This window comes from Mesoplodon mirus, assembly GCF_964341445.2.
Source record: "Mesoplodon mirus genome assembly, chromosome: 4".
Lineage (NCBI taxonomy): Eukaryota > Metazoa > Chordata > Mammalia > Artiodactyla > Ziphiidae > Mesoplodon > Mesoplodon mirus.
This window is the reverse complement of record NC_138979.1, coordinates 55,662,136-55,672,695: the sequence shown is the minus strand read 5'-3', so window position 1 is coordinate 55,672,695 and position 10,560 is coordinate 55,662,136. Positions and strand designations below refer to the sequence as shown.

General features: G+C 54.3%; 1 protein-coding gene across 1 annotated transcript in view; it reads left to right on the top strand.

Annotated features, from left to right (window-relative positions):
- Positions 1-216: 216 nt before the first annotated feature.
- Positions 217-10,560, top strand: part of IGDCC3 (immunoglobulin superfamily DCC subclass member 3) — a gene marked incomplete at both ends in the record, with an annotated part of 41,015 nt that continues 30,671 nt past the window's right edge. The window contains 2 exons of the mRNA XM_082618737.1: positions 217-307; positions 2,559-2,864. Coding sequence (XP_082474863.1) covers positions 217-307; positions 2,559-2,864 — 397 coding nt within the window. The remainder of the gene's footprint in view (positions 308-2,558; positions 2,865-10,560) is intronic.

Here is a 10,560-nt window from a genome sequence, read left to right as displayed (position 1 = left end):
ACAGATCGCCGGGGTGGGTGCAAGATGGCGCAAGCGGCCGCGCTCCCTCTGCGCCCCCGGCGCTCCTAGGCAGGCATGTGGCCCCAGCCCCCAGCCGCCCGGGCTCGGCCCCGGCCGGAGCCCCGGCCCCGGCCCCGGCGCCGGCCCCGCGGGACGCTGTGAGCCGCGAGAGGCCCCAGAGCCGCGCGTCGCCGAGCCGAGCGGACCGCGAGCCCCATGGCTGCTCCGCGCGCCGCGCCCCCGCGCTGCCGGCCCCGGCTCCTGCTGCCTCTGCTGCTGTTGCTGCTGCTGCCCGCGCCGAACGACGGTGAGCTAGGGCGCCCGCGAGCCAGCGGCTGAGGACGGAGCCCCGGGAAGGGCGAGAAGGGAGTAAGCGGGCGCGAGGGGAGGACCCGAGGAGAGCGGCGCGGACCTGCGGGTCGGAGGGACTTGCCCGAGAAGGGGAGGCGAACGGGACGGGGCGCTGAGGCCGGGTTGCCGGGGGCGGCAGGGGAATGCTGAGGATGGAGCCCCCCGAAGAGAGACCGGCATTCCGTCCGCTGCGTCTTCAGGACTCAGGGCAGTGCCCGAGCCCGGACTGAGGGGCAAGGAGCGCGGCAAAGCAGGAGCTCGGCGGGCAGGCTGGAGTTGGGGAGAGGGGGAAACGAGCTATGGGAGACCACAGGGCTGAGGCCCGTCCGAGGGGGCGCGCTGGGGTGCTTGGAGCCCAGGGGTGGGCACAGAGTGGCCCGAGGCAGCCGAGGCAGGAGACGGCAGACCCCGGGGGCGGAGGCCGGGACCGAGCGGGCTGCGCTGGGCGGAGGCACGTCGTGGATTTGGAGCCGGGACTGGGACACGGAGTGCGAGGGAGAGACCGAGGACGAGGAGGAGAAGGAAGATTCCCGGCGGGCCGCGCGTGGGGAGGGAGAAACCCGAGAGACACCCCGCGAGCTGAGGAAGGGGGGAGAGAAGCCGACCGAGGGCTAGCGAGCGGCGGGGATGCTCACGTACCCGCCCTGCCCCGGAGGGTGCACACGCAGAGCTCGGGGTTTGCCGGCTTTGCCGCCCGGAGCTCCATCACCACCATCCAGTTCCCTCAGTGGCTGTAACAGGCCCATCTCACGGGAGAGGGGCGCAAATCTAGTCCCTTCCCCTCCCACTCCAAGTTCTCAACAGACACTCCTTTGGGCAGTGTTCTCTCCCTTCTTAGCTCGGGAGAAGCGGAATATCGCGGCCGCCTCTAGGAGAAACTTTATCCCCCAGTTGCTGTACTGGGCTTGGGGTGGGGAGCTGAGGCTGCTGAAACGCAGTTCCTGAGAAGGATGGGTAGGGATTTGAAGGGGCGTGACCCTCAAATGTCTTAAAATCACCTATCCCTGAGGGTGGGGGAAACGCCCCTAACTCCAGCCTTCCTCCTTCTTTCTCCCCACCCGCCGCCCCATCTCCCCCCAGCCAGGGAGGGCGCTGGTCTGTTAGGGAGGGGCCAGCTCCCGGATCGCTAGTTCCCTGGAAATGTGAGGAGGGGTCTGTGGATGCCTTTTCAGCCCAGGTGGGTTCATTCCTCCTGGAGTGAAGTTGTAACTGGTCTGGTAAGTTGCTCGCTTGAGAAGTCGGAGACTCGGCATCATGCCTGGGATTGGAGCTCTTGTCCTTCCTCTCCGGCTTCTTCTGATTCCCTGACCACCCTCGTCTCCCTTCTCTTCTTTCCCCTCCTCTTCCAGTTCTTTCCTCTTCTGCAGGAGTGAAGAGGTTGCTGGGAGTAAAGATTCTAGGAACCTCCCTCCTTCTAAATTTTGGGAAATCTGAGTAGATGTTTTGTATCCCTCTTCCTCCTTATGACAAAGGCAAAACAAGCAAAGCAACCAAAACCCAGAGCATCCTAGGGGTGGGGCAGTGGAGCTGGACCATCGCCTAGCCTGTACCCGGTACTGGCCCACACACCTTTCTCCCTGCCAGGCATCGGACCAGGCCTCAGATGGTTTTGCCAGCAAAATGAAGCAGTGATTTATTACTATCTCACTTTATATTTGTTTAGAACTTTTAACTTTTCATAGTGCAGTGCCTTTGAGTCTGTTAGTCATATTTAACAACCGTACAACGCAAGCCATATTGTTGTTCCTGATTTAAACAGACGAGTACCAAGAAGCCCGCAAAGGTTGAATACTTTACCTGAGCTCACACCCTGAAAGTCTGTGAGGCTTCAGTGCTTAACCAGGGTGACCACAGAAGTGGCAGCGGCTGTATTGGAATCAGTGTTGCTTTTAGATCCCAGATTTGCAGCTGTTAACTCTGAGGCCTCAGACAAGTTGCTTAACATCTCTGGTCTTCAGTTTCCTTTTCTGTAAAAGATACAAATGAAAAAAAAGATGGTAGAAACAATATCCATCTCTCTGAGATGGTCTGTTGATTAAGTAATATACTGCATGAGATGCACAAAGGTCTATATATTAATAGAGATTCCTATTAACATCACAGAATGATGAGGATGGGGTACACAAATCCAGAGAACTTGGAACACCTGTGTCTGCTCATTCCACACTAACCTCTCCTTTTCCTCTCATCTCCCCTGCCTGATGCAGGTCTTGGCCACTCTGCCGAACTGGCATTTGCTGTGGAGCCAAGCGATGATGTTGCAGTCCCTGGGCAGCCTGTAGTGCTGGGCTGCAGGGTGGAGGGGACCCCTCCAGTGAGAATCACCTGGAGGAAGAATGGGGTGGAGCTGCCGGAGAGTACCCACTCCACCGTGCTGGCCAATGGGTCGTTGATGATCCGCCACTTCCTGCTGGATGGAGGAGGCAGCCCTTCAGATGAGGGGGACTATGAGTGTGTGGCTCAGAACCGCTTTGGGCTGGTGGTCAGCCGGAAGGCTCGAATCCAGGCTGCAAGTAAGTGGGTGCCCTTACTTTTTTTTTCCAGGCCATGGGGGGATAGAGGGAGAAGGTCCATCTTATGCAGCTTCTGGAGCCCTAATTTCTCAGCATGGGTCAGTTGAGAGGAGCATAGCAGTAATTTGCGGTGGTGGAATTATATCATATATTCATTTAACTGATTGGAATGCAATTTGACAAGAATGTAGCCAGACACTGTTGTGGGAAGAGGGAGAGAGAGAGACAGCAAGCTTTATCCAGTTCTTGGGTCAATGTGTCTTAGTTTCCATATGCCTGTATATTGTGAGCATCCCAGTCTATCGAGTATGATTTTTGTGTTTAAATATAAACAGTTGTCATACTTTGGGGGTAATTTAAGAGATTTTTGAAGGGTAATTTTGGTTACATGCAATTTTTCATTACGTGCTGACTTTCAAGCCTTTTGGGTAGAATAAAACCTCACTGTACCAGTGATGACATTCTGAAGCTTGTCAACAATTTGCTTTACAAAAAATATGATAGAATAATTTCAGGGTTAACACAATGATGACATTACTCCCACTCACCTTCATGCTGGTGTACTTTTTAAAAATTTTCAGCTTTATTGAGGTGTAATTGACAATAAAATTATAAGATTTTTTTTTTTTTTCCTGCTGTACACGGGCCTCTCACTGCTGTGGCCTCTCCCGTTGCGGAGCACAGGCTCCAGACGTGCAGGCTCAGCGGCCATGGCTCACGGGCCCAGCCGCTCCGTGGCATGTGGGATCCTCCCAGACCGGGGCACGAACCCGTGTCCCCTGCATCAGCAGGCGGACTCTCAACCACTGCGCCACCAGGGAAGCCCTGGTGTGCTTTTTAGATTGGGAGAGAAGAGGTGTTTCAGCCCTAGACTTGTGCTTTGCTTGTGCTGATGGACCACCAGTAATTGTGATAATGAAATGATGGCTGTGCTTTACTGCCCTTTCCTGCAAAAAGTCTGTTGTTGTTTTTGTTTAATCTGTATACACTCATTGTTACAAAACAATGAATTTTTACGTAAACCAAAATTATTTATGTATCATGGGAAGGTGGCAGGCTGTGAGGGTGGGCGATCATGGTTGAGAACCACTGCTCTTGAGGAAGGGCAAAAGTTTTGCCAAGTGGAAAATGTTCTCCATCCCATATCTCTATGCTTCTGTGTGTGGGGGGTGTCCCTTAAAGGGGTTGCTTTAACTTTGGTTGGTAATCATTTTAGCTAATATTTATAAAGAAAGCAATTGCTGCATCCTGGGCTCCCTGCCTAAGTGCTTTACATGAATTATCTCATTTAGTCATCGTGATGACACTGGAAGATAGGCAGTTATCATCCCTCTTTTACAGATGAAAAAACTGAGATGTAGGGGGATTTGTGACATTCTGGTGAGCAGAGGAGGCAGGACTGCAGTCTAGGTATTCTGAACCCTGCACAGTCCCACTTAGCTCCTGTGGCACGCTGCCTCTTCCCCGTCTGATCGCTGACAAGTTTCTTCCTGGCTCTGAGGGCATTTGCACAGTTGCTCTGAACGGCTGGTGAGTGATGAATCATTCTGAGGCAGGAGCCCTCTCGTTGGGTTTAAGATGCCCCTTTGTTCTAAGGAAGGCTCATCCAGGCCCCCATATGGAGCTCTCTGGGAGGCAGCCCTGGACCTTGAGACTGAATCACTTCTGGCTGAGCGACCCCTCATCCCCCGGTCCTCCTGGCGGTGCAGGGGAAGGCTGGTGCAGCTTCTGAGCAGATGGCTGGGTGTGAGGAAGAGAAGCGTGGATGGAGTGTAGGGACCCGAGGAAGATTTTCGGGCTGGAGAAAAGAGACTTCTCAGGGAGCTGCTCCCTGGCTTGTGTCAACACTGAAAGTTAGATGGCCCCTGCATCACCAGCCTAGAATTCTGGGAGATGAATCCCCAGGTGTTTATATATAGCTAATTGTAAATGTGCTTTTCTGTAAATGGTAATTCCTTCAAGATGTTTGGCTTCCTTAAACTCCTAACAGTATAAGAAAAGTGAGCTGTGGGCTCTGGCTGGGGGAAGGGCCAGTGGGCGAGGTCAGCTTGGTTAATCCTTTGGGGTCCTGAGGACAGCTGGGGGTTTGCCTCCAAACACTGGCAGTCTGATGCAGCCTCTCTCCCCCACAAGGCTCGTGGCCCCATGAGGAATGCTTGGATACCAAGCAACCGGGTGGCTGGATCCCCTTTTCTCACTTCATAGGCTGATGTCCCTAGGAACCTCCAAAGCTGATTAGCTGCCTGGGTTTTCTCCTTTGGTAATAACTCCCTGCCCGCATGCCTGCAGGCAGGGCAGATGTTGTGTGACATGGGAGGGTGCCTTCTGAAAAGGTGTGAGGTGCCCTCCAGAGCCCCTGATTCTCCTGCCTGCTCCACAGGGGCTGATAGGGCGGGGGTATGCTAAGCACCCCTCACAGACACACAGTCCACCCAGTCGACTAACCCAGTGAGGCAGCTCGGGGTCCAGGTGAGTGTGGGTAGGTCTGCTGGGGCATCCAAGCTCTGGGCCAGAGGCCGATGGCTGGGAATGCCCCCTCTCCCATCCCAGTGGGCTTGGATGCTGTCATTGAAAGATGGCCTGCCCAGGATGGGCTAGACTACAGGCTGATTCCTTGGGGGCTTTAGTTCCAAGTATCTCTTTTTTTAGGACAGAGTGGCTCAGGGTCCTAGGAACACTCGTGCTTCCAGCACGTCTGGTTTCTCTGCCTTGCCGTTCCATGTGTTTATAGTTTGGGGGCTGAAAATTGAGACACTTGTTAAGGATGAGACCCTGGACAAGTTAATCTCTCCGTGGCCCAGTTTCCTCACCATCATGTGAAATGTGCATATAATCCTACTTTGTAGGATGGTTGTAAGAACTAACACACCCCATGCTTTGCCTGGCACAGAGGAGGCGCTTGGTAATGGAGTCAGTACCTTTTTCTTCATTTAAAGGTGATTCCGCTGACGTTGCCAGCAATAGCAGACTGCCTGAATCCGCTCCCAGGCCCCAGCTTTCTCCCGCGCTGGGATTCAGTTAGGGAGTACTCTAGGGAAATCTCTCAAGGAGTAGAATTATTGGAGCCGGAGTGCAACCTGTTCTGTTTTAACCCCTTCGTGGGAGGGCCTGGGGTTTCTCCCAAGCCTCTGAGCATTGTCTGAAGCTTGACTGGCCTGTGAGACCCTCTGCCATCCCTCTGGAGGGGCTCCAGGAAGGGCATGTGGGTCACCCGATCCAGTGGGAACATGCATTGACTCACACCTGTTGAGGTCTGTGTGGCTGGATGACTCCAAAGAGGGATGGGCTAGCTACAAGGAGGGGGGATGATTAGGAGGGAGACCCACCCCCAGCTCTCCTCAGGCAGATGCCCTCATCTCCTGCCTCTCACTTCCTGGCCTCAGTTCTTGGTCTCAGGCCCCTTGGGAAACTGGAGCTAGATGATCTAGATCAGGACTTTTCAGACTTTACTATGCCTGTGAGTTACCTGGGGATCTTGATAAAATTCAGATTGTGAATCAGTAGGTCTAGGCCAAGGCCTGGGGTTCTGCAGGTCTAACGAGATCCCAGGTGATGCCAATGGTGCTGGCCCACAGGTGCGGTGGAGAGCCCCCTCCCATGTCAGAATCACTGGTTGGGGGGGGTCTGTGGGCAGCACAGTGAAGTCCGTAGAATATGGGCTTCAGGGCCGCACCTAGGTGGGTCTGAACCCCAGCTCTGCCACTCACTGATGAAGTGTCCTTAGCAAGAGTTACTTTTAACTCTCTTGAGTCTTTGTGCTCTCATCTGAAAAAAATGAGCATAATCCCATCAGCCTATCAGGACCGTTGGAGGATTAAATCAGATGATGGATGGAAAGCACCTGGCACAGGACTTGGCCTCTAGGAAATGCTCATTACGTATTATTGTTAGTGCTAGGTATTGAGCTCTGATTTCGGATGAGGACCAGCCTGTTCCAATGCAGGCAGGGCTCTCAAAAGAGCCAGGAATGCCTCCCCCGCAGTCTGGGGCCATCCAACAATGGTTATGAGGGTGGGCTGTGGAGGCAAACACACCCCCAGCTGGAGGGACTTGGGTAACTGGACTCTCTGAGTCTCAGTTTCCTCATCTTTTTTTTTTTTTTTGCGGTACGTGGGCCTCTCACTGTTGTGGCCTCTCCCGTTGCGGAGCACAGGCTCCGGACACGCAGGCTCAGTGGCCATGGCTCACGGGCCCAGCCGCTCTGCGGCATGTGGGATCTTCCCGGACCCGGGCACGAACCTGTGTCCCCTGCATCGGCAGGCGGACTCCCAACCACTGCACCACCAGGGAAGCCCCTCCTCATCTTTAAATTGGAAGAAATAATACTTACCAAGGAGGAATGCTATGAGGATTACCTATGAGAATACGCGTAAAGAACTTAGCACAGTGCAGGGTACGTAGAAAGTGTTCCTTAGATACTATGATTTTTCTGGGGAGGTAACAGAGGTGAGAAATGTGAAGTTCTAAGCTCCTTTAGATGTGGTGGTTCCAGGAAGGCACTGGTGAGCCCGGACTCCTAGAAAGAGGCAGCGGAGTATGGTGAGAGGAGTGGAAGTCCAATTCTAGTCCCATGCTGTCTCCACCCCAGTAAGTCACCTACGTCTCAGGCCCTCAGTCACCCACTCCTAAAGGCTGAACCATTCTCAGCCTGTCTGAGGGAGGGCAGTTTAACCAACTACTCTGGAATCTCTTTCAGCAGCAAGACCCATGCTTGTGTGGATCTGGGGGCAGGGTCTGGGCATAGGTCTTTGGAACCAGGTCTGGGTGGGGGGTTGGGAAAACTTTGGGCTGGAGCTGCTGGGTGGTACAGCTTGTGTGAGGGGACCCCGGAGGGCCTCAGTGTAGACAGTGGGATGTGCAGGGAAGCGGTTCCTGGCACAATATCTGGTAACCCTGGAAGCCTTTGTCACCTGGAGGCCTTTGTCACCCAAGCTTTTCTTTCCCCCTTGAGGGGCAGCTCAGCCAAAGTAACCCTGAGGAAGTCTCCCCTCTGCCCCTTGCACGCGTCTACCTACCCATTAGAGCAGGAAGCAGGCGCTGCAGCTGAGTTGCTGCTGGTGTGATGAGTGGCCATGACAAGGCCTTCTCTCGTGCCAGGCAGGTCACCCATAAGTATGCTATGGCGCAGAGGTAGGTGCAAATGGGTGAGGGTCGGGGCCTTCTCCCTGCCAGTCAGGACTCCACAGACCAACCCCATTTGGTGTTCCTGAGAAGCTGTGAGGTGTGATGGAAAGGGCCTTGCCTGGACACAAGGAGTCCTATGTGGCTCTGGGCAAGTCACTCACCCTCTCTGGACTTTGCTTTTCTCATCGTAATATTGAGCAGTTGGACCAAGGTTCACCTCTGCTCTACCGTATTAAGGCTTCCTTTCCATCCAGTCAGTCCTTGGGACATGCCTGCCTTCCCTGAGCCTTTTCCCAGTCTATTCTGCTCGTCCCTTACCCGATCCCTCCCCAAAGACCACTTAGTTTAGAGTAATTTCTTCTTCCCGCTCCTAAGGGGGGGAGTACTTGTGGTCTGCGGCATTCAGGCTCAGCCCTCCTCTCAGTGAGGGCTGCTTGCATTGTTAAGTAACTGTTTTGTGGCTGGATAGTCCATCTGTCTACTCAACTAGATTTTAAGCTCCTAAGGGGCTTCTCTTCCTTTTGTATTTCTCACCTCCCCTGCCTGTGGAGCTTGGTAAAAACTAAATGAACATGCGGCCTTCTGGGTGCAAAGCTCTGTCTCTCTCAGCTTCTCTTTTGCTTTCTCTCTGTTTCCCCCTACCTCGTAATTGATAACATAGCTCATAGGAACAGAAGCTTGTGAACGGGGAGGATCGGCAGGGGACTATAACACACTGGGAGCAAAATCATGGGGTGGCGGCTGCTGTGTGTTTATCTCTAGAGGAGCTGAGACTCTCTCTTCCTCACCAGATGGGGTGCGAATCAGAGACCAAATTGCTTGGTAGTCCTCATGCCTGGGTCTTGGGATCTCCTGCCTTGGACTTTATTCCCTGGCTGGATGAAGGCTGTGTCCCCAGGCCCACTGGCTCCAACTGTGGGGAGAGGACCGCCCCTCACCCCACCAGCAGGACTTGAGTGTGGAAGTCGAAATCTTCTGGTTCCCACACCTTGGCTCCACTGTCGCAGGCAGCCAGCTGGCCCCTTGAACACAATGTGCAAATCTTCTCTGTTCCTGTTCCGGCATTGTCCGTGGCCGGGCGCCTTGGCTGGGAATGTGGGCCGGTGAATAGGAGAGGCATTTGCAGCCTGCAAATGAAACAGGCCCCCAGCCCCCCTTAGCCCCCTATTCCCTCCCCACCCCCAGGGAGAAAGGACTTTTTCACTTCTGGCCTTCTTGTATTGCCTTTCCCTCTCCTCTCCAAAGTCCCTGCAGCCGTGTGTGTGTGTGTGTGTGTGTGTGTGTGTGTGTGTGTGTGTGTGTGTGTAAGAGACTTTTCACAGCAGCTTGAAGGTTGTTCAACACAGCCTTTAATAAAAGTAGAATGGAACAGAAGGGCACCCAGGATGGAAAACCAAACAGCTCACTGCTGTCTTTGTTTAAACTGGACCAAGTGATTCCAAAAATGTCTGCCTGTGTAACTAACCTATGCCTCCCTAAGATCTCCGGCCGTAGTCTTGTTGCAACAAGAAATGTAGAGACCAGTAGTGTGTGTGTATATTGCCACATGGGCCTCTGTGGGTACCTGAGCACACAGGTGTGTGTTGAAGGAGGTGCACAGGGCTTACGACTGGGGTCCAGCTCTCCTCAAAGGAGGCTCCTGTGGGAACCCCTCCTCCCTTGAGCAGTGTGACCAGGCTAGAGATCTAGAGTGGACAGAACTGGTGCAGGGCAAGAGGGAGGGGTAGATAATTCTATTAGGTCCTGCAGCTGAAGTGAGGGAGGAGGGAGGAAAAGCCTTAGGTCACTGGTGGAGCGTGGGGTTTACATGACAGGCATGTGGGCCCGGCCATAGTACCTCTGGGGAGTCTAGGCCATAGTTTTCTTACTCATTAGACAAGTGCCAGCAATCTGGCTGCAATCCGAGCCTGCTGGCCAGGGCTGCTCCATCCTCCATCCTCCCTCCCCTGCCCCAAACCCCCCACCTCCCCACCAAAGGACCGTTCTTTGATTTCTGAGCTCTGCTTCCCCTGCCCCCAACTTTGTTCACCCTGTTCCAAGAAAGGCTAACCCTTTGTGACTGCCTGCAAATGCAAGGGAGGAGCAGAAAAGAGAGTGACCTCTATGGATGGGAGCAGTCCCGGGGGCTTCCTAAAGAGGGGTGACTGGACAGATGACACTGTGACCCAGGGAAAGTGGAAAGGCGGGGGCCCAGCAAGGGCCTGAAGAGGGGCAAGCAAGGAGGAACTGCAGGCCAGACCCCAGACCACAGGGAGATGGAGAGGGTGGGAGTACGGGCTGAATCCAGGCCAGCGCCACCTGGTTCAGGCAGAGGGCTCCAGCTCACGCTCTCCGTCTCTCCTCTGGATCTTAGTCTCGGGGCTCCTCAGTCTCTGACACTCCCACACTCTGCCCCACCTCTGCCTTCCTGTGAGGCCATGTTTAGGGTCTCTGTCTTCATCACTCCTCAGTCCTCCTTTCTCCGGCCCTACGGTCTTCCTTTCTCCGGCTCTCTTTATTGTTCTGTCCTTCCTCCTGCCTCTTTCTCCAGTTGTAGCAATTCCAATTCCTGTGTCCACCATCCTCTGCTGCG